This window comes from Canis lupus, chromosome 12, assembly GCF_011100685.1.
Source record: "Canis lupus familiaris isolate Mischka breed German Shepherd chromosome 12, alternate assembly UU_Cfam_GSD_1.0, whole genome shotgun sequence".
Taxonomy (NCBI): Eukaryota; Metazoa; Chordata; class Mammalia; order Carnivora; family Canidae; genus Canis; species Canis lupus.
Window position 1 is genome coordinate 19,560,502 of NC_049233.1, and position 24,738 is coordinate 19,585,239.

At 36.6% G+C, this 24,738-nt stretch overlaps 1 protein-coding gene across 1 annotated transcript in view; it reads right to left on the bottom strand.

The window, feature by feature from the left end:
- The window catches only part of PKHD1 (PKHD1 ciliary IPT domain containing fibrocystin/polyductin), a 469,885-nt gene that overhangs the window by 30,097 nt on the left and 415,050 nt on the right, over nt 1-24,738 (bottom strand). Inside the window, 3 exon segments of the mRNA XM_038554300.1 lie at nt 5,447-5,534; nt 6,707-6,842; nt 17,139-18,153. Coding sequence (XP_038410228.1) covers nt 5,447-5,534; nt 6,707-6,842; nt 17,139-18,153 — 1,239 coding nt within the window.

A 24,738-nucleotide genomic window follows, 5' to 3' on the forward strand; every position in this document is an offset into this window, starting at 1 on the left:
TAATCTATAATTAAATATTAAAGGGTCTATAGGACTCTTAAATAATTATCTTCCAGTATATAAATTCACCTTTTTTGTTAACTGATTATAACCTCCTTTTTTATTTAGGAGGATTTACTGATACAAAAGAACATAAAGTTAAATTACAGGATGAAAGACTAGACTAGACCTACAAATATGGTTTTGTTGTTATTTTGTCTTTCACTGGGAAATACTTAGAATAAGCTAGGTAATCCATCCCAAATTGTTTTGGTTCCACTCTTTCTGAAGTTTAAGAGAAGCATTTTATGATGGCTTCAAGAGATACTTTCACTCATATGAAAAAGGGTGCTTTGGTGATGTGGGCATTCTAAAAACACACAACTCTGTAAAATTGTTTCTCTACTTCATGACACACACACAAATGTGTGCATAGAAACAACTTCAGCCCATTCCTCATACTTCCTCAGTGAATCCCCCAAGATTAATCCAGATGAGTCAGCTGGCTGAGTGTGACATTGTTAATTGAATAAAAGAGCAAACAGTTTAATTCATTTTGCATGGCCACAATATGATTCTAAGCTAGTCAATGATATCTTTGGAATAACTGAAAGAAAATGAATGATTGGGACAGGGTGTCAGGAGTGGGACAAAGTAAACATGGAGGATGAGTAAGGTATGGTACAGAATGAGGTATGGAGGATGGATAAAAAAAAACAGAATATGGGTAAGGTGATGAGTATGGGTAATGTTTGAAGAATGGTGAGTTGTGGAGTATGAGTAAGGAATAGAGTCTAAGTAAGGTATAACAAATGGGTAAAGGTATGAAGCATGGTTAAGGAGTATAGGTAACTGAACTGTACATGTCAAAATAGTTATGACAGCAAGCTTTTGTTGTATATATTTACCACATTTTTTAAGAAGGAATATGGGCAAGGTGTAGAGTATGACTAAAGATGTGAAGTAGGGGTAAGGCATGGAGTATGAATGAGGTACTGGATATGGGTAAGTTATAGAGTATGGATAAGGTATTGCTACGGACTTAATGTCCATGTCCCTCCAAAATCCCAATGTGGAAACTTCATCTCCTGTGTGCTGGAATTTGGAGGTGGGGTCCTTGTGGACTGATTAGTGCTCTTATAAAAGAAACTCTAGGGGTGCTTGGGTGGCTCAGTCGATTAAGTGTATTCTTCTAAAAGAAAGAAGAAGAAAGAAAAAGAAAGAAAAAAAGAAAGAAAGAAAGAAAGAAAGAAAGAAAGGAAGGAAGGAAGGAAGGAAGGAAGGAAGGAAGGAAGGAAGGAAGGAAGGAAGAAAAAGAAAGAAAGAAAGAAAGAAAGAAAGAAAGAAAGAAAGAAAGAAAGAAAAGAAAGAAAGAAAGAAAGAAAGAAAGAAAGAAAGAAAGAAAGAAAGAAAGAAAGAAAGAAAGAAAGAGAAGAAGGAAAGAAAGAGAGAAGAGAAAAAGAAACTCCTTTGGCCATGTGAGTACACAGTGAAGATGGCCACCTGTGAATCAGGAAGCTGGCCATCACCAGACATCAAATTTGCTGTACCTTGATCTTGGACTTCTCAGTCTCCAGGACTGTGAGTGGTAAATTTTTGTTTTTGTTGTTGTTGTTGTTTTAAGATTTTATTTATTTATTCATGAGAGACACAGAGAGAGACATAGGCAGAGGAAGAAGCAGGCTCCCTGTGGGGAGCCTGATATGGAACTTGATCCCAGGATCCCAGGATCATGACCTGAGGCAAAGGCAGATGATCAACCACGGAGCCACCCAGGTGCCCCTTTAGTTGTTGTTTATAAGCCACTCTGTCTACAGTGTTTTGTTATAGTAGCCTGAAAAGACAAAGACAGATCTGGAGTGTGTATAAAGTTTGGAGCATGGATTCTTATCTATATGAGCATGGAATACGGGTATAATGTGAAATAGAGGATTAGGGGTAGGTGAGCTTCAGTATCTAGGTGAGGACAGTTGATGTGCACATTACTGAAACATGGAAAAACAGCAGAAAATTGGTATTTTGACACTGTCGTCTTAAGATTAGAAGGGATTGTTATATCTTCTGAATTACTGTTATGTCTTCTGAATCTCATAGCAAAATGACACCAACAGCTACGTGGCATTGAAGAATGGACAGAATACATCATCAGAGCAGGCAGTTTAAAACTACCTGATAATACAATTTTGAATGTTTAATTTTCATATTGGCCAATCCTGGATTGCTTTGCTTAACTATCTTGCTTTCTTTATGATGTGGCTTGTTTCTGTGAATTTGCATGTCCTTATCATTTTGGGCTGTCCTCTTTCCTTGGGATTTTAAACCTAAGGTGTTTCAGGCTTAACTGCTTTGGCAAAAAAATGACCAAGAATAGCAAAAATATGAGTCAGCATTATGGGTGTTACTTTCACCAAAGTGAGTAAAATATACATTGTTATGAGTGGAAGAATGGAAAATATGGAGTCTGTGAGGTGAGTCTCACAGAATAAGCAGCATTACCTGGGCCTTTAAAGTTGAATTGTACAAATGAAGAGTGGACAGGATGCTCAGGAGAGTAACAAAACTATGAAAGTTTGGGGAAATAATTTTTGTGCACAGGCTGAAAAGATTTAGTTTCTCAATAAATAAGTAGATAGGATAGGGAATTTATAGGCCAAAATAGTTGAAAGGCAACTTGAAAAAAGATAGCAAAGAAATTTATAGCTCTAATAAGAAAGGAAGAGAATGAGACAAACCTGAGACAGGGTTTTTGAAGCTATGAAATATTTAATCATGAAATGTCAGTTGCCTCCTCAAGAACATTTTCAGAAGGGACTAATTCTGTTTTTCTGGAGTTGATGAGGGGTAGCTTTGCAGGAAAACAAAATGTATAAGCTAAATAGGCAGTGATATAAAAAACTTCTGGGATTAATTCATTAAAAACTATGTTGAGTGATAATTCATTAACTTAGAAACTTTATCATAAGAATTTTATATCTTTCTTTTTTTTCAAGACAATCACAAAGAATGGAAGGACAACAGGAGAGACAGGTGTTTTATGCCAGATGACAGTAACAGTTCAGGCCAAAAAATAAATTCAACTAGCAGGAGAGGTAAGATTTAGCATTTATTTCTACAATGGATTTATTCCTATATATTTTAGTGTTTCATATAGTTTACAGAATCCATCTGAAAGAGTTTAGGCTCATAGCCAGGATAGAGCAAGAAATAACAGTAAAGTCATGGCTTATTCTTGGAAACCAGCAATTTTATAGATATTTTGAACTGGTAGATGATTCATTTACAAGTTTGAGGAAAAAAAAATTACAGACAACCCTAAACCAATAGAAATGTCTTGACCAACTCATGAAGTACATAAGAAAGCTGATAAGCTCATTTTTTAAAAGTTATTAATGCACTCTCTAATTTTGGTTCTAACTGTTGCCTGTGCACTTGATGTCAGATCTATGAAATTATTCCTAAAACCAATGTCAAGATTTCATTTATTTTTTCTAGGGGTTTTTTAGTTTCAAGTCCTTTTTTTTTTTTTTTTTTTTTTTTAGTTTCAGGTCTTATGTTTTAGATTTTAATCCATTTTGAGTTACATACTCCAAATGATGTAAAATAATGCTCCAATTTCACTCTTTTCCATGTGGATATCCAGTTCCCCAACACTATCTGTTGAAATGTCTATCCTTTCCCCATTGTGTATTCTTGGCTCCATTGTCAAATATCAGTTGGCCGTATATGTGAGGATTTATTTCTAGGCTCTCTATTCTGCTCAATTGGTCTATACATTTATCTTTAGGCCAGTACCATACTGTTTTAATTTTTATAGTTTTGTAATACACTTTAAAACTACAAAGTGTGATGCTTTCAGTTTTGTTTTTCTTTTTCAAGATTTCTTTGGGTATTCAAGATCTTTCATGGTTCCATATAAATTTTAGAATTGTTTTCTCTATTTCTGTAAAGAAACACTATTGAGATTTTGATAGAGATTGCACTGAATCTGTAGATTGCTTTGGGTAGTATGGACATGTGAAGCAAAGTTAGACAAGATGCTTAACACCACTAATCATCAGGGAAATGCAAACTAAAACTCCAATGAAATACAATCTCACATCTATTAGGATGGCTATTGAAAGAAAAAGAGAAAGAAGGAAAAAAAAGAAAAAGAAAGAAAGAAAGAAAGAAAGAAAGAAAGAAAGAAAGAAAGAAAGAAAGAAAGAAGAAAGAAAAAGAAAGAAAGCAAGCTGGTAAAGATGTAGAGACACTAGAACTCTTATACACTGTTGATGGGAATGCAAAATAGTGCAACCATTATGGAAAACAGCATGGAGGTTCCTCACAAAAATAGAAATAGAATTACCATATGATCCAACAAGCCCACTTCTAGATATTTATCCAAAAGGATTGAAATCAAGATCTTAAAGAGGTATCCAAATCTCCCATATTCATCGCAGTGCTATTCATACTAGCCAAGATATGGAAACAATCTAAGTGTTCATCAACAGATGAATGGATTTAAAAAATGCCATATATGCATACAATAGCATACTATCCATTAGTCTTAAACAAAGAAAATTCAGAAATATGTGACAACATAGGTGAATCTAGGTGAAATAAGCCAGTCACAGAAGGACAAATACTGCATGATTCCACTTATATGTCATATCTAAAATAGTCAAACTCATAGAAGCAAAGAATAGAATGTTTTTTTTTTATTTTTTATATGAACAAGCTGCAGGGAAAATAAATGAAGCTAGCAGTGGTCCTAGGACTTACTAGGAAGGCAATAGAGGAGAAAGAAAGATGGAGAGGGAGACGTAAACTCTGAGAGCCTACTCTGGGCCAGGTGCTTTGCATTTGTCATAGCATTTATCCTTCATAACACAGAGTATTTCTATTTTCCTATAGAAACCACATCATAGGGGTGCCTGGATGGCACAGTTGATTAATAATTCGACTCTTGATTTTTGGCTCAGGTCATGATCTCAGGGTCATGAGATCAAGCCCTGAGTGGGCTCTACACTCAACAGGGAGTCTGCTTGGATTCTCTCTCTCCTTCTCCCTCAGCCCCTCCCCCCATGTCATGTACTCTCTCTCTCTTTTAAATAAATAAATATATCTTAAGAGAAAAATAAAAGGAATAATATCATATCTGTGACTTGCTCTCTGGGACAGTCCATGACACTGTACCAGAATCACTTGTCTTGGGGACATGCTTTTTTTCTTATATCATATTAAGGATACGATTATGACAAAATGGTCCTTATCATGCAAAGGGAGAAAAGGAGGTGGCTTTTAAGTATTTACTGCCGGTCTAATCTTCCTTTTTACAGATATGGCATTGTAGACTGGGGATAAAGGAGATTTCTTCCAAACTACCCATGATATTGAGTATTACTGACCTTGCTAAAGATTCAAATCGCTGCAAACATTTTCTTTCAGATGTAGTACTAACAGGTGTCTGAATGTCACAGGTACCTACCTTTCAGCACTGGATCTGATGTCCCTTCCAAGGAAACAGAAATGGCCCAAGGTTCTGATGGGGGACCCAAGGACTCTATTCTCTGATTCTGGAAATAAGAAAAAAGGGTGGGGGGAGTTGAATTGAGAGGAGAATTTTATGAAGTTATCTCAAACAGTAAAGGACCCTGAGAGAATTTTTTATGAAACATATTCAGTAGAGATAGGTAGAGGAAAGAAAATGATGAATATTTTCTTATGTTAAGAATATATCAAAATTAGCTTATCAAAAAAAGAGTATGGGGGGTACCTGGGCGGCTCAGTTGGTTAGGCATCTGTCTTTGCCTTGGGTCACAATCCTGGGATCTTGGGATTGAGCCTGATATGCGGCTCCCTGCTCCCAGGGAGTCTGCTTCTCTCTCTGCTCCTCACCCCCCTCCCCTACCCACTCCTGTTAGTGTGCATGCACACACTCTCTCTCTTTCTCAAATAAAATTTTTGAAAAAAAAATAAAAGAGAAGATAATGGAGATTATTGTAGGAGTATTTGGGGCAGGTCAGTGAAGAGGTGAAGAGAAAATCAACCTTACAGGAGAGGACAGTGGTATTTCCATTGAAGATTAATAAGGAAGGTATGATTGAGCAAAGGAAGCAGGGCTCAGCTGTCTGAGTGCCAGATTATACTTCCAAAAGGACAAATTTCCAAGTGTTGACCTCAATCTCACCACCTTCTTCCCCATGCAATCATGTCAGGGGTATATATGTACAATTAAGAGTAGAAAGCTTATTTCACTACTTTATTTCCCTTCCTTCCCCACATGACTTTAGTAAATATGGAAGAAATAAGATAGAATCAGAGGACACAGACACTAAAATTAGAATCACACAGACGCCTCTGTTGATGATTTACTTAACCACATATAAGAGGCATCATTTAAAATAACATAAAACTGTAATGCAGATGTGATAACAGACATTCCTTCATTAGCATATGGAATGATTTCTTTGGGAAGGCTAGATTTCCAGGAGATATGAAAGACCCGCTTCAAGAATTTGCTTGGGGAGGGAAAGTATCAGGATTTTATTTTTACTTTTCATCAGATCTTGGGCACTCACAGGAAGCGAGAGGAAGCCAGACCTCAGCTGTGAGGTAGAAGGCAGACGACAAAGTACACAGAGGTTCTCAGGGCAGCAGACAGACAGCCACTTGGTAAATGTGTGACATGTGCCCCATAAGACATGCTCCCAGCTCTAAGAGAGATGCGTACCCAGGAACCAGTTACCTGCTTATCCAGAAAAACAAGCCGTGGCTGTACTGTAAGCTCCTTTCCCACTTCTCCGTCTGAAGGCTGGACGAGGACCGAGAGAGCATAGGGCCGGATATATATGAAGTTCCCAGTTTTAAAACTGCTTGCATTTCTGGCACATGTTGACAAAAATAGAACACATCCATAAGGTTACAGATATCATAACAATTTCTCAAGTGCATTATTACCAGTGAAAATATTTACATTGGCTGTTGTTTCTAGAAACTTCATAATGTATTATATGGAAAATATGACCTTATAATCAAACAATAATTAAATATTTATTTTTCTGTGTTTGTTTAGCATTGATAAAGGATGGACTGGTGTGTGGGAGTGGAAAGAAGCACAAATTACAAACTTGGATTTTTATCACCGTTCCTTAATATCGGCCCCAAGAATGCCTTACCAGACTAAAATGTTTAGAAGGTGTAGATATGTTCACTAATCTGCTCGTAAACCAGCTCTCCCCCCAAAACTCTGATTTGTGGTATTTTCCAATTTTTGTGGTATAAAGACTTCTACCATGGCTGATTCGAGGTACCAAAATGATGTCACTGAAAGAATTGGAAAAGATGCCTGACAGCAAGCTCTGACAATAGCACTGTTCTGCACAAAATAGCTTAAGGACTCCTCACAACAACCCTTTCATATTTACATTCTCCACAGTGTGCTTGCACTAAATAGGCTCAATAACTGTGGAATTAATTGATTAATTTATTTTAATTGAATGAAGCCCTTAGGGAGAATAATACCTTAAAATTAATATATGCTGAGCGCTTACTGTGTACCAGGAACTATTCTAAGCTTTCCACATATAAACCCAGTGCATCTTTAAAATGACACTGTGATGTAGGTACTTCCAGTTAAACTAGAAGAAACTGAGACTCAAAAGGGTTTAAGTAACTTGTCAAAGGTCTCACAAATGATCAAGGTCTAGAGCCGTTAATCAAGGAGCTATATTATTTTTCACCCCTTACAAGCATGTTAATTGCTAATGTGACTCAGTAATAAAATACAATAAACATAAAATGGTTATGCAATTCATGATACCTCAAAATATCTTTTTTCCCAAAGCTTTGGTGTTTTTTCTTTTCTTTTCTTTTAATATTTTATTTATTTATTTGACAGAAGGAGAGAGAGAGCACGCAAGCACACAAGCAGGCAGAGTGGCAGACAGACAGAGAGGGAGAAGCAGGCTCCCTGCCAGCAGAGAGCCAAATGTGAGACTCAATCCCAGGACCTTGGGATCATGACTCTAGCCAAAAGCAGACACTTAAGTGACTGAGCCATCAGGTGACCGAGCTTTGGTGTTTTGATGACCAATACAGCTCTATTAAAAGAATATTATAGATTATATATCCATTGTCCTATTAAGCCTATTGTGTATATGCATCACAGCCATGCAATAGATTTTTAGCAATTACATGGTGATATATAGAAATCATATCACACATATTACCCTAGTAGAGGGCATCCTTTGTTGACTTATTCTCAAAACAGCCTAGGTCAGTTCTAACAAGGCTTTGATTAAAAAAGAAAGAAGAGGAAGAAGGAGGAGGAGGAGGAGGAGGAGACAGCTACTCTTCCCCAATTAAATGCTTCTTTATTCCCCAACCATTTTTTTCTTCCTCTTTCACCTAAGGAGAAAAGGATAAAATATTTATTTAACATGGAAGGTGTATGTCAGGCAAAGATGACAATTCATCCTAAAAAGAGGAAAGAGTGGAAGAGCGAAAGAGCAAATTGAGTGGATCACAAACTACGAAGTTTCTGTAGGAAGCATTTTCTCCCTCCCCTGAGAATCCTGGGTGAACAAGGCCAGGGTGGTCGTATGTGGTCCTAGGAATCCCCTTTGGTCATCTACTGGCTAAAGCTCTGACCTCTGTGCTAGAACCACTCACTGGGAATTCAACATACATTAGTTTAATCATCATTTATTAGTTTGCTTAGCCTGAATGAGTAAGTTTTCTTTTTTTAAGGGGAACTATTTAAATCAGATTTTTAAAATCCATGCTATTAATCCTATCCTTCCATGGGGCCCAGATTATTGTAAAATTCTAACATTGTTACCAGATCCTATCTCTCCCCTAAATCCTTTCTTAAATGCTTTCTGATGTGGGATAGGGTGCAGGCTAGCAATGGGGTTAAGGAAGCCAGAAGACTCCAGCGCAGATCCTGACGTAAGTACATTGCCGTCTAGAGATGAAGAGATGGGAGTCAACTGCCTGAAAACCTGCTGAAAGGCTCGTCCCTGACACATTTTAAAGTTTATTGTGAGCAAACATCTCTTATTAAATGTAAACAGCATCTCACTGGAGGTCAGAGACTTGCTGCTACAGCATATCCCAAGGTAATACCACTTTAAGCTCCGCATAAACTCTTAAGCAGTTTCTATCCTAAAACCTGACCGTAGGTGGTACAGTTTTTTACGATATGTTATAATAGTGCAATAAATCTGTTAGCTTAAAATCGAATCTCCGTGGCCTTTTAGAGAAATCATCATTAAATGCAGGGTCCTGTTAATGATGCCATCGAAGTGAAATTGTTTAATCTGCTAAGGGGGTGAAAGGTCACCAAATGAATTTTTTATAATACATCAACTTGACACGCAATAGGGAAAACTGTAATAGATAAAAGCAAAAGAAAAGGGCACTGTCTTCTTCTGATAGGTCAATAGCAGCCAAGAGAGTCACTCATCCACGTTCCTTTCACGATGGGGCTCCTTTTGCATTTAATATGGACACCCAATTAATACCTCAGCACCACAGACAACCTCATTTTAGGTGACTTATAGCAATTTCTCCCCCTTCCCTGAAATGAAAGTGATCACAATACATCATAGCATTGTGCGAATTAACGTTAATTGATTCAAGTTACCAAGCAATGATGGGCCACTTATATAATCTAGGCGTTATTGGGTGCTAGAAGGGATGGAAGGAAGATTAGATTCCAGTGTCCGTTGCTGTGACGACGGGAGTCACCTGACGCCTTGTTAGACAGTTGTAAGGTTCTATTGCTGGCCCCAGTGGGGTCGTCAGTAAACTGGAGTGATGTCCAAACATCATTAGACGCTGCTCCGATATTAAAGCAAAGGGATTAGCAACTTATTGCAAGCAACCTGGATTTGTCATTGTGCTGTCGTTATCCAATTTCCAACTGCTAATGTGACTGTAGCCTGCAGGCAGAAGGACCTACAGCCAAACTTTAAAAAATAGGGGAGGAAAGTGCCCTCCAATCCTCCCAGTTTTAACCACTATTTAACAGCTTCCAATACCCAGTCAAGTATGTGAAAGAATTTCCCCCCCTTTGATGATGCTTAAGTACAAGCTAAAAAAAAAAAAAAAAAAAAAAAAAGATCAAGAGAATACAGGCATTTCCCAATTCTGAGATCACCACTATTCACTCCAGCTCTTGATTTTCAATCTGCCAGATCTGAAATGCTTACTTTTTCAAGAGGAAAGGATTATTTCTATTTGCATGGCAAACTTGGAAAATAAACAAATAAGTTCTGTTGAAAGCTGGTTCTGGGCAAGACCTATGGGGGTGGGCTGAAGGTAGGACTGTTAGAGATACTTAATTGTTCTTTCTTCAACCTTCACCTCCTCAAAGTTAAGTCAGATTTCTGTAAAAGTGCCCCATGTTTCTATTAAATGTTTCAGTTGTCCTATATTTTCAATTCTTCCTGTTTTAAGTAGGCTAGATAGAGCAGAATCTATATGTGCCATGCATGAGGTGACTGGAATTCCAAAGAAGTTTGCAAGATTCCATACCTGGAAGAAGAAAGTAAGCTCTCTAGTCAACTCAGTTTCACAAACACGTTAACCCTTCCAACTATGTCCAAACATTGTTCTATGCACTGTGAGATGTGCAAACATAAATAAAACACCATGACCTCTGTCACTCAGGAACAGAGTCCCCCCACCCACTCCCTATACAGTCTGCAAGGCAAGAATGACTTTCCGGAGTACACACATACCATTTTACTTATATTTCCCAGTCCTTGTCCTCCCTATTAAACTTAGCCAGATGCCTTTAGCTGCTGTCAACTCCTAGGGAGAGAAGAGGGAAGAAATGGCTTAAGATCTGATGGTTTCCTTCTGGCACAACAGAGTGGTTCCAAACCTGGTACATGGTAAGCACCTAATACATGTTACTGTAGTAACATTATGACAGATCAGTGCCCATCATGCATTTCTCTGCTCTTAGGTCTTCATATGCCTCTGGAAAGCCATTACCTATCTTGGCCTGGCCAATCTCAAGTTCTGGCATATTTCTCATTTGGTATGCTTTGTGCTATGCTCTAGTATTTATTATTAAGCTCTGTGGTTCTTTGAAATTACTCATTTCAAATTGAGACTCCAGTAACCCTAGGTGTAGGTTGCAGTGTGCCAGGAGTATATAAAGGCAGAGAATAAACATGGCACATCTTCCAACAAGGTCAACCCAAGGGTTAAAATCTAAGCATTTTAGGTAGAGAAACTCATTTAAAATAATATTTTGTAATAAATCTATCATGACTATCTTATCTGGGATATTGGAAACTCTGAATACATTCTTTAAGATCACACACAAACTATTCAAAATGTTCTGTTTGCATTAGGGTGCTGTAGCAGTCATAGTGCAGCCAGGAAAACAAGAGCCAAGATTTATTTGCTGGGAGATATTTAATACAGGATATTGGTTACACAGGAATATCAGAATAACGAAGAAGCCAAACAGGTTACATTTCACTGCAACAAATATTTAATGGTTATTTATTTGCATGACTCTATGCTTAGGCACTCTTGGGAATATAATAATAAATTGAAGCATTGACCACCTAATAATTATTACAAAGAGAAAAATACACTACAGTTAATATAACTAAAGTTAATTTTATAAAAAACTAGACTAACGGTGAAGCAGGTTCATACTGAATTAATTTCTTTATAATTATACATAGAATTAGATTCAATATGACATATTCTTGTTAAATAGTTGTACAAATGTTTGTTTTGCCTTTCCATTAATTTTTAAATCTCTAGATTTTCATATGAGCCATATAATTTTCTGGATATAATAGCTATTCAATTAATGTTTGGGAACTAAAAGATATTGAAATCTAAGCTTTTATGAGTCCTTATTATATCTACCTACAACTTCACCATCTGTACACAGAGATCTTAGTTACTTGATTTTAAGGTAGCATGGTTCAATTTTAGAGTTAGAGCTACATGCGAATGTGATTGAGAAACTGCTGGATACAGATATGTGAGTGGTAGCAATGGATTACAGTTACATCCTGTTTATAATAAGGAAAATAGCAGAAAAATATAACCTGCAGAAGTAGAGTCAAGGATTTAGTGGTCTGGGGCCAATTAGTGTAAGAACAATGGTCCCTAAGGGTATCACTGCAGAAACAAGACTGTGAAATAAATGATAATTTTAATGATAACCATGAGTCATCAATAAAAATGTGAATGATCTACATTATTTCCCACTTAATAAGGGTCGATAATATGTGGGGGATTTTTTTGTTTTGTTTTTAGTTTAAGTGATGAATGCTTTTAAAAATGTAGTGATAAAAGGAACAATTTTTAATTAAATGGAAAGTTTGCCTATGCAAAGCATTTCATTTTCCTTAAAAAGCCAGATATATGAAATACCATTAAGACAATTTCGCCATCCACCTAGCTCAACAAAGCAGTGAATTTGTATGGTAGCAAAAAGAAGAAAGAGCACAGAAACATTCTTCAATGACAGATCACTGTTTTTTGCCATGAAGGAGGAAAGAGACAAGCTGGCAGTACAGAAATCTCTTCCAGGATGAACCTTCTGCCAGCCTTGAGAAGAATGTCCTCCCATGTTGACAGAAAATTCTGTTCTTATATACTCAATAGCTGTTTCCTAGAAAGCAGGTGCCTGGGGATATGGAGAGGTTATACAAGAGAAGATGCTAAATGAGACTGCACATCAATAGACTAGTTAGTCTCACCAATGGTCTGAGCTAGTTCTCTTCTCTATTCCAAGTTCATTTGAGAAGTTGCTATTTACAGAGTAAGGGAACTTAAAAAGATGCTAAGGTGATGGGCTCAAGAACTTACAGAAAGCCACTCATACAATGTCTTGCTCACCCTCATTAGAACCATTTTCAGGAGCCAAGGATCCTGGCAATGTCATAAACAGAGAACTTTATTTGAGATAGCATATTAGGTCTTTATTGCTGCATGACAAATTACCATAAACTTAGTGGCTAAAATAATACAAATTTATTATCTTTGGGTTATGGATTAAGAATCCAAACAGGCTTGGCTGGGTTTACTTCTGGAGCCTCTCAGGAAAAAACAATTTCTAAACTCATTCAGATTGTTGGTGGAATTTATTTCCTTGTGGCTGTAGAATGGAGGTCCATATTTCCCCACTGGCTGTCAGCCAAGGTCCATTCTCTATTTATTCCACCTGCTTTTTTTTTTTTTTTTTTTTAACATGTTCTCCCTTCCATCTTAAATCCAGTGATGGTTTTAAGCTCTTCTCACACTTTGAATCCCTCTGTCTTCCTCTGTGGCCAGAGGAGGAGAAAGCTCTCTGCTTTAAAGGGCTCATGCTATTATTTGGGCCCACCTTGATAATCTGGGATATTCTATCTTTGGGTCAACTGTGCCACATAACGTTCTGTATTGAATGAAGTTCTATCTCACTATATTCATAGATATTTGGGATCAGGGCAGAACATCTTTGGGAAGCCATTTTAGAAATTTTGCCAACAATAAACAGCCTTGGCATTTCAATATTTAAACATCCAAAAAGATACAGATATATTTAATTTTACTGTAGGACAAAGAATATTACTTAAAGGTGTTTAAAAAATATATATATATATATATTTTTATGATAGGCATACAGTGAGAGAGAGAGAGAGAGAGGCAGAGACACAGGCAGAGGGAGAAGCAAGCTCCATGCACCGGGAGCCCGACGTGGGATTCGATCCCTGAATCCCGGGTCTCCAGGATCGTGCCCTGGGCCAAAGGCAGGCGCCAAACCGCTGCACCACCCAGGGATCCCAAAAATATTTTTTAATTAAACGGGAAAGGGAGAGAAAAGGGAAAGAAAGGAGAAACATTTGAGAGCAAAAATCAAGTTCCTACTGAAAGAAAGGTAAGCAATATAAAATGTGTCCTGCCAGGATTCCGGATGAAAAACAATATATAAATAAGACTTCTGTGGAGAATGCTTAGTTTAAAAAGGGCAGATTGAATTTATGGTTATCTCTGTGCCCCCAACTCCACTGAAATTACTGAAAAGCATAAATATAAATAAAATGGTGTGAACCATTAGCATAAATGGTTTTGTAAACTAACAAAGATAAAGACAAAGAAGAAGAGAGAAGTATTGACAAGAGGTCAATGAAGTTTTGGAAGGTAGAAAACAAGTTCCTGGAACGGACTTAGCCAAGTGGACAAAATTTAAATCCAGATGCCTCTAGGAGAGAATAAGACCAGGAGAGGCCAATTCACAGTGTATCATTTAACTAAAAAATAGAACGAATTCCATTTTTCCTCCTCAAAAATAAATTGGTAGCTTTTTTCGTTTTTTACTTTGGAAAGCAGGTAGTATTCCGCTTGAAAAGTAAATGTCCAATATGGCCTCAATTTGTTGAAATGCATGCAAACCCATTAAATTAGCAAGAGTGAACCTCTCGAGAACATCTATGGTGTTTTTTATTGAAAGGCCTGCGTTTCTGGGCTGATTCTGCTGTGTCAAGGTCAGTTCATTAGCTTGTCAATGGCTCTCCAGTGAGTTCAATGGAAGTCCCAACTGACACTGATCAAAGTTGAAAGAAACAGGGCTGGCCTGAGGCCTGCATAGGGCTCCAGGGTTGTTTAGCATATTGTGCAATTCTTTGGACCATGGGAAATCTTGCTAATTTTCATTCAATCCCTTAGGACAAGGCATTTCTTATTCTGTAGAGATTTATTCAGATATACTTAAGAAGCAGCTTTTCCTTATCTTCAGAAGATTTGCTTTTTGCCTTACATTTGAAATCTCTCTTAAAATACTAGAGGGACACAGAGAGATAAGGGAATAGAACATATCCCAACAGAAAATCGATGCTATAATATACATGTTTGGCAGCTTCTTATTAAATCAGAAATATCTGAGTCAAAAGTGAAAACATGATGGCTATGATGGATAGTAGGCCATAAAGGTGATCTCTTCTCTGAAGCTGTCTCATCTCTTCATAATAGAAAGATCGCCCACAGATATGTGTCTGTACCTAAACTGGTACTGGTTCTATTCTCCTTGCTGGGCTTCCTCTGCTATACATCCATTGCTTCTACTCTGACTTTTCTCTCCTTGTAGTTAAAGGCTAAATATTCACTGAGTCTTTTTTTATACATCACACAAAAATCAGTTATTTGGGAATGATGACCTGTTAGAAAAGCTCAATACTATAAAATCTAAATAAATTTTAGCAATGGATTGGCCCCTTTTTCTCTCTAGTCAGTCAGTCATACATGTATTATATCTATAAGAACTCAATGGGATCTAAATGAAATCGGGCTAAAGGAAAAAGATATTTAAATACAAGCTAAGATGCACTGGCATCATTTTTTTTCATATTCTTGATTCTTATATTACCATGCATTCATTATATATAGCATAATGACATTGATGACATGGTGAAGGTTTGTTGGTTGGTAAAAATAGCCAAGATTTAATAGATTCTGAGCAATCCACATAACTAAGAGTACTTTTTAATTTTTTTTTTTTTTTACTTTTTAATTCTAAGATAATTCCTAAAGTCCTTCAACTCAACAAGAATTCAAGGGAAAAAACTGCTTGAGTTTCCTTTTGATATCTCTCATACATATTAATGTACTGTCTGGAAGATGAATATCTATCTATGTTATAATTCAGGTAAAGTATGACACAAAAACACTAGCTGAGCTTTCATTTGGATATATTGCTCTATATATAAAAAAGGCAATAAGTATATTAGTTAAATATGACTAACAATGTGAAGGTGTCTTTTTTTGTTTTTACTTTGTTTTAGACCAAATCCCATATTCATTGAAGATGGCATATGGAAGTAACTAATATCCATTAAATATCAATTGCTTATTAATACTACCACAAATAAGATGAAAAAGCAGTAACATCAGAATAATCTAAAAGAATATGAATGCTTTAAAATCTATTGAATAATATAGATCAGAATATAAATAATCTTACCTATACCAGGGACCCAGTATCATCTGAAAATATGCACTGGTTTGAGCTTATTTTCTAGTGGTGATGACAAATTTGTAGGGAATACCTATGTTGCCCACCTTTAGCCCGTTTTAACTAGCAATATTCATTTATATATGTTTCTTAAGCATTATAACAAGTTCATTTTTTGTCTCTCAACCTGGGCTATCATTTTTCGGTTCTTTTGCATCTGCTAAAAATTGAAGCTTGGGACTCAGTCTTTACTTTATGAGAGATACTTTAGATGAACTTGGGCTAGTCAATTAATCCGTTGGCTAACACAATCTATAAAATTGAGAGTAATTTACACTTGACTTCCCTTATTGTGTACTTCCCATGCTTTTCCACTCACTAAATTCAGATAACATTCAGATAACATTCAGATAAATTTAATTCTGAAACATCTATTAACAGAAATCTGGTGGAGGATTCCAAAATATAAGTGTTTACAGTCAGAATAATATAGCACAAGGGGTGTTACAGATCTTATACAGGTCTGTGTCATAAATGTAGTTGGCAACAGGAATACTCCTGGTCATACAATTTGACAAAGGCATCCTCTTCAGGGCTTTATAATTCTAGGCTAAATAAGACCCAATCAGTCACTGCATTACCCTAGTAAACTTCTAGTCACCTCCAAATTTTTCCTAAACATTAGCCCCTTCCCCAGCTCTATAGGAAGAATTATTATCATCCTCCTCAATACTCAATTTTTAGCTTGTAGCTTGTTCAATTGTGATAGGTAGTGTTTCTGTCCCTTAAGGCAAAGATCATATCTGTTTCACCTTAGCAATCCAGGAATCTAGCTTACCACTTAAATTCATTACATGAATAAATGAATGAACAAATGAACTGAAAACAAGCTGCTTTGGAAAAATTTCTCCCTACATGATTTTCACTTTGAGGTACCAAAATAGAACATTTTCAACTACACAAAATATAGAATAGTCATGAAAAATATAGATTTAATAAAAAAATTTTAAATTGAGAATTAAGTCTATAAGTGACTCTCTAAGTTTTTATTCTTTTTTTTTTGTTTTTGTTTTTTGTTTGTTTTTAAGTTTTTATTCTTATCTTAAGCATACAGGTTCTGTGATTCAGTGGAAGTCGACTGACATTTGCAATATGTGCCCAAGAAATCAGCCCTTGTCTAGATGTTATCATAATTAGTACTCACCCATAGTCAGTGACTCCCTTTGGCTGAGTTACCAGTAAGGCCCCAATAGTCATATTCAGAACATTCTCTAGTACTCCGGTCTGTTGAGCAGTGATAATCTGGTGAGCCAAATTCTGTAATTTGTTACTTGTTAAATATGAAATCAGTCTAGTGCTCCTTATTGTTGGCAGATCACCAATTTCAATGACTATCACTTTTGAAGCAGTTTCCATAATGGTTGGTGATGGGACCCTATATGAACTCATTTCCGTCATAAGAGGTCTTCGTTGACCGACTCTGTAAGGACTAGCACAAGTCACAGTTGGGCAATTGCGCTTTCTCTTTGCTTTATTGTCAGCAATGGCCTTTAAGGTTGCTTCATTGCCAGGCATCTCATGAATAAACCTGATTTGATCTTGGCTAACCTGCAAGAAGTCAGTTAGTCTTTCAAGGATGATGATTTCCCAGCCTTTTTCTAGAACTGAAAACATCACAGTGAGGGCCAAATGAATAGAGACACCTGAGTGTATTTCAATGGGCTCCTGTCCTTGTAGGACAACATACAAGAGGTTATCCAAGATGCTGAAATAGTTGGAACCAATTGACTCATCTAGCAATGAGGAAGTTGATTGAACCATAATGGGTGGAATGAAACTTTCCCCTATGAAAACACGGGGGTTCTGAAGTTCATGGTAGAATACAGCCAAAAGAAGCTTGGAGGTACTTCTGTTCCCCAATAGAAAAAAACGCAACACTTGGGGAGTCTGATCCACAAAGCAGATCTTGGTGATTTCTCTGGTAGGTAAAATGGAATAGAAAGTAGATGCAGACCCTGAAGTAGAACAGGGAGCATCGGCATTTACACTACTAAAGGTGTCGACAAAACCACGCGTAACAGATACAACTGGATATAACTTCTGCATTGCCCAAGTGGCATCAGCATTGTCAAGAATTAGAATTGCTTGGTCAGACTGTTTGCAGATGTAGCCTTGTATCAGGGCTCGGTATGTACATTTCTGTTCTTCTCTAAATGTACCTATAAAATAAAAGAAAATAAGTAATATACAAACCACAATCTCTCAAAGATGATTTGCAATCTATCATCCTTATTATCATCTGTAACTTCACGAAACATTTATTGAACTCAAGTGTGCTAGATACTGAGTGTGTAAAGAACTCTGGATAAAATATGAAAGGGTACATACATTAAATAACAGCTATGGATAACCTAAGTGTACATGTTACATAATATACATTATTTAAAAGTAATCATGGGGATGCCTGGGTAGCTTAGCAGTTAAGCATCTGCCTTTGGCTCAGGGTATAATCCCAGAGTTCTGGGATCAAATCCTGCATCGGGCTCCCTGCATGGAGCCTGCTTCTCCCTCTGCCTGTGTCTCTGCCTCTCTCTCTCTCTTTGTCTCTCATGAATAAATAAATAAAAATCAAGAGTAATAATGGATATAATAGTTCAGTGAAAAAAAGAGTTGAGTCAAATAATTAAGGAAAAGGAATAATCACTAAGGCCTCCCTAACAGAAAAAGGATAGGGGAGAAGGAGATAATAATATTTAAGTCAATGAAAAAAGAGGTAGATTGAGGGGGCTGGAAAGGAATAATTTATGGACGTGTATTTTTAAAAATATTTTATTTATTTATTTGAGAGACAGTGAGCATGAGGGAGGTGAAAGGAGAGTAGAGGAAAGGGAGAAGCAGGCTCCCTGCTGAGCAGGGAGCCCGACATAGGGCTCCATCCCAGGACCCTGGGATCATGACCTGAGCCAAAGGCAGATCCTTAACTGACTGACCATCCAGGTGCCTGTATGGAGGTGTATTAAAATTGAAGAGGTATACTGTGAAAGGGTGTGAAAAAGTTTGGATGTCAGACTATATGATTGTCTTCATTTTCTCTTTTCTCTAAACATGAAGAATTTTAAAAAAATACAAGAAGAGGAAAAGAATAAAGTAGTAATTTGGGGGTATTGATACTAAATAGAGCCCAAGTTGAGGATGATTGGGGCTAATCAAGACGTTTAGAGAAATAGCATTATCCATTAGTCCTACTTAGCCTCAGGATTGGAACCAAAAAATCAAATTACTACATTTGGGCATAATCTAGCCTTCTCCTATTTCCTTCCTTCCATATGATATGATTAGAAATCTATGCCAAAGCTGCCTTTGATATCCATAAAATTAATTACCAACATGTTGCTTCAGGAGTAGGCCACATGGTTTAATTTTGCCTCAATAATAATAGCAACAATAGTCAAAATTATGAAGGAAATTGTAAAATGTTTCCATCTGAATAATAATGAAATCTTAGCATCAAAATTTGTGGATTTAAGGTTCTGCCTTACAAATTTAGAAAACAAGCAAAACAAATCCAGAGTAAATAGAAGAAAGGGAATAATAAATATAACAGCAGAAATCAATGAAATAGAAAAGAAAGAAACAAAGAAGCAAAAATAAAAGTGAACAAAGCTAAATTTGATTCTTGGAAAATATTAATTAATTATTTAACCCACTCACTAGACTGATAAAGATAAAAAGGAAGAGCATAAATCACCAGTTTCAGGGATGAATGGTTATTACTACAGATCCTACAGACAAAGGTTAAGAAACTACTAAAACAAACTTCATGCTAACAAATTCAACAATGTAGATGAAATAGACAAAAAGAAAACAGATACAGAATAAAACAGAAAATTCAAATTGTTCTAACTCTTTAAAGTAATTGAATTCACTAAATTGAATACTAAATTATTAATTTAAGTAGAGATTCAATTATCAAACATAAAAGAAGGGTCACTTTTAACATAATATGTTTTCTCCCTATGGTCATATAATATGTTTTCTCCCTATGGTCAATATAATATGGTCATATAATATTTCTCCCTAATGTAAATCATGAATTATTTTCAAAAACATGGAACCAGTATGAAGGGAATTAATTCCATGATCTTAACAGATATGGAAATTGTGCCCTGAGATTCTGATAAACAGCTCTACTATAGATATATCCTTTTGAAATGAGATATTTAGGGGGCCTTCCTAAAAAAAACAAAACAAAACAAAACAAAAAAAACCACTACTTTCCTTTTCTTTTCTTTTTTTAATTTTAATTTATTTATTTATGATAGTCACACACACAGAGAGAGAGGCAGAGACACAGGCAGAGGGAGAAGCAGGCTCTATGCACCGGGAGCCCAACGTGGGATTCGATCCTGGGTCTCCAGGATCACGCCCTGGGCCAAAGGCAGGCGCCAAACCACTGTGCCACCCAGGGATTCTCTACTTTCCTTTTCTAAACTTTACAGCTCACTCTCCTTCTTTTAACACGTTTTTTTTTTTTTTCTTTTTTAGCCATGTTGATGTCATGTCAATTATTCATTCACATTCTATCCAGTTTTATAGATGTCTGATTTTGTTCCTCCTGGTTTTGATTCAGGAGATATAACATCTTTTAAAGTGATCTCTACAGATTGCTAAATTTTAGGAACTATCCCTAACTAAACTAATCACTCTCTTATTTGATACAATTCTCAATCATTCTCTGCTACTAACTATAAGTAGTTTGATAAATTACACAGAATTTGTAAGTGTCAGTGCTTCTAAGGGGTTATTTCTCAAGGTGAGGGACTATATCTCCTATTACCACAGGGCTTAACACAATAACTCAAACACAGTAGATGCTTCTTAATATGTATTAGTTGATTGATGTATAATGTCCTTTTCAAAACTCTTATTTTTAAAATAATTTTTAGGGCAGCCCAGGTGGCTCAGCAGTTTAGCACCACCTTCAGCCCAGGGTGTGATCCTCAAGACCCTAGATTGAGTCCCACGTCAGGCTCCCTGCATGGAGCTTGCTTCTCCCTCTGCCTGTGTCTCTGCCTCTCTCTCTCTCTGTCTCTCATGAATAAATAAATAAAATCTTTAAAAAAATCTTTAAAAAATAATAATTTTTATCAATTCTTTCCAAGTATCTAGTTATAAGATCATTTTTCTATAGCTTGAATACATTTTAAACCAACATATGACAACAATAACAGAATATACTACAAAAATTTATTATGAGACTCGCCCCCTTTAATATATGACAAAGCTCAATACACTGAGAAATCCATCTATTTCATATGAAACCATAAGATTGAAATTATGGCTGATTATATTTATATGAATTTTCTTATGTTCCTAAAAATATTATTGATTTGTTTGCAAAAGAATTATGTTATGACAAAGCATTTTTTCCTATACTAACTCATTATATAAATACACATGTAGAAAAATGAGTATTTATTTCTATTCCTGATGGCAAGTGCCTTCTAAAGCTAAAATAACAAAAATGGAGGATTTCTAATGTGATTCAAATATTCTTTTACAAAGAATTTTTTTTTTACAATTTATTTTATTTTACAAAGCAAGCTCAGGTATAAGGTGATAGAATAGAAGTCACTGTCAAATTTTTATAACCTGTTGGAATTTTGTAGGAGTTAGATTATGAACCCCAAAAACCAGGCAAGAAATTCAATAAACATTTACTGAATTCCCTGTGCATGTTTAACCTGTCAACAGGAAGATTTTGTTACTATGTCTCTTCTCTCTTCATTGTTAGGAGTGAGTTACCTTTCTGTATTATTAAGCGTTGTGATGTGATAAAGATTAAATGCTAAGCACATATGGCTACTCAAATATGTAGGAATTATTTGCTTATTTAAACGTAGTTACCTTCCTTATTCAGAGTAGTGCAATGCCAATTACACACATTGTTTCTATTCCTAATGTATTCATTTTTGTGTGTGTTTTGAAGCTCTGTGTGTGAACATCTCACTAAAAGGAACACATGCTTTCTGATGCTGAGACATTTGGTTGGAGACTTACTCCCATGACCTCCACGAAGTCAATAATTAGTATCTCCTAAGTTACATAAAAAAAAGTTTCATGAAACATTGGTTATTATAAAATATTATCCCCCATGCCTTCCTTCCTATACCCCCATAAGATGGAAGACAAACACATTTGATCCAACGTAAGTAAATAGAATACTTAAATTACTTCTTTGTTTCAGGTCTTCTTGACAAAATATAAAACAAATGAAATACTTTTCCTCCAAAATCATACACCCTACAATTTTTGCTATTCTAGGAATAGCACTGTAAAAAATCTGTAATAAATAATCTACTAATTATATTTTCAGGCTGTCCAGCTTATGAAAGAGTGTTTTTCTGGCCCACATGTTTAGAACTGTCAAATGTGGAAAATTTCTTATGAAGTTTTCCTCATGTATGAGCTGTAATATTTCAATAGCTTTTTATAGAATAACTTTTGTGGCACGGTCAATTAAAAAACCTACTTCTCCTCCACCTCTCACTTTCTTCTCATGCCTTAGGATACATTTGTAACACAGGAGACCCAGAGTCTGGCTCCTGTTTATCACAGCATGGGCAAGTTGACATAAATGGCTAGTAAGAACTTTATATAGAAGTGATTTCGAATCACAAAAAAAAGACCTTTTTACACCCATACCAAGTGCATGTCCAGCTCAATTCTCTGTTAGCTAGATCTTAAAAATGCTTGTATCCATTGTTACCCACCCTCTCAGTGCTTATGATGGAGGAGAATTTAGAGCCAGGAGAGTGTTAGCTTAAATTTTCATTAAAATATCTCAAATTTGCAAATTTTACAAAAAAACATAGGGCAAGGGGATCCCTGGGTGGCACAGCGGTTTAGCACCTGCCTTTGGCCCAGGGCGGGATCCTGGAGACCCAGGATCAAATCCCACGTCGGGGTCCCAGTGCATGGAGCCTGCTTCTCCCTCTGCCTATGTCTCTGCCTCTCTCTCTGTGTGTGTGTGACTATCATAAATTAAAAAAAATAATAAAAATAAATTTAAAAAACATAGGGCCATGCATGGGCAGCCCAGGTGGCTCAGCAGTTTAGCGCCGCCTTCTGACCAGGGCGTGATCCTGGAGATCTGGGATTGAGTCCCATGTTAGGCTCCATGCAGAGCCTCTTCTCCCTCTGCCTGTGTCTCTGCCTCTCTCTGTCTCTGTGTCTCTTATGAATGAATGAATGAATAAATAAATGACCTTAAAAAAAAAACATAGGGCCATGCAAACTCATTGCTAGCATTCCTTCTGGAATCTTGATAAGGCCACTATCAAGGTGTAAGGTGTAAGCAAAGACCCTGAAACCTCAACTTTACCACCTTCACAGTAAGTCAGCCTGGATTGTAGAGAGCCAATGAGCAAATGCCTTGGATATGCTTAATAAGATATCATGGGAAAACAGGATGACTGGGTTCACTGAGATTAGGTTTCTGCCTGTGACTGAGAAGAAGGGGCAGAGGGTCACAGGTATTAAAGATATTTTCAAAGAACCAATCATATGAAGCATAGCACATCTCAGCTACAAAAGGAGAGAAATGAAGTAAGGGATGTTATATACAAATAATACTTGAAAAAATATAACAACAACCAACATTTATGGAAGACTTTGTCTGTGCCAGGTATTCTCCTAGAGAAGCCTTGAAGATGAGATGAACAGTAAGAGACTGAATATACCAACAGACAATAGCCATACCATACACGAAAACAACTCTGATTCATAGTCAGCAGTGACCAAGCCAAGAAACCGGTTTATTATTAGCACAACCAGTTGAGGAAGGTCACATTTCTATCTGTATCTAGTCCGGGATGACCAAACAGTAACCTCTGAAAAAATCAGCCCCAAATAGCTAGCACCTGATTAATAATTGTCAACTTCCCCCTCTCCAACTGAGGACCAAATGAAGAAAGCCAAACACATGCCTCTAATCAATTGCATAGGATGTCACACTTCTAAGTAGCCCACCTCCAGCTTCCCCATGCCAAAAACAGCACCCAATCAGGATATACCTGAAATCTTTCCTTTTTTCCACCATAAAGCTTTCTCACTCTCTCTGCCTTTGAGCCTCTGCCAAATGCAAGTGATGGTGGCTAACTCGCTTGCTATAGCAAATCTAGGTAAAGAGCCTTTGGCTGTTCTTTTTTTTTTTTTTTTTTTTTTTTTTAAGATGAACTGATTTGGTTAATTTTATTCTTTGGTTGTTCTTATTTGAGTAGTCTTTATTTTCACAGAAGTCAAGGTTTTAGATGAGTTATTTACCTGGAATAAGAGTGATGACAGAGTTAGAATGGACAAGGAAACCATAAACTAGTTTCAGTGGCTTTCAGGGACTGAAAAGCAATGGCTACCATGTCAATATGACACAGGTAGTGAGCCTAATGACATCAGCCACAGAGAAGCAGGGGTTTTTGCTTAAGGGATATGACATAGGGCATGTGAATAACATTGAAATGTGAAGATTTGAGAGTGTGATAATAGGTAGGCTTGAGGCAAAAGGGTTAAAGAACACTATGAAAACAGAAAGCAGTTTGTTGAATCTAATTTCAGAGCTAATTTCACATAGCACCAGGAGCAAGATTTGGAGAAAGAGAGTCAAAGGTTGGTTGACCTCATGAATGATCAGGAAAGACATGTGTATTCTGGAGGTGTAAATAACGTGTGGTGGACTTCTGATGGCGATTGTCGGAAGGCAGGGATGCTAAACAAAATACACTATACCCTTATACTCTCTAATGTGG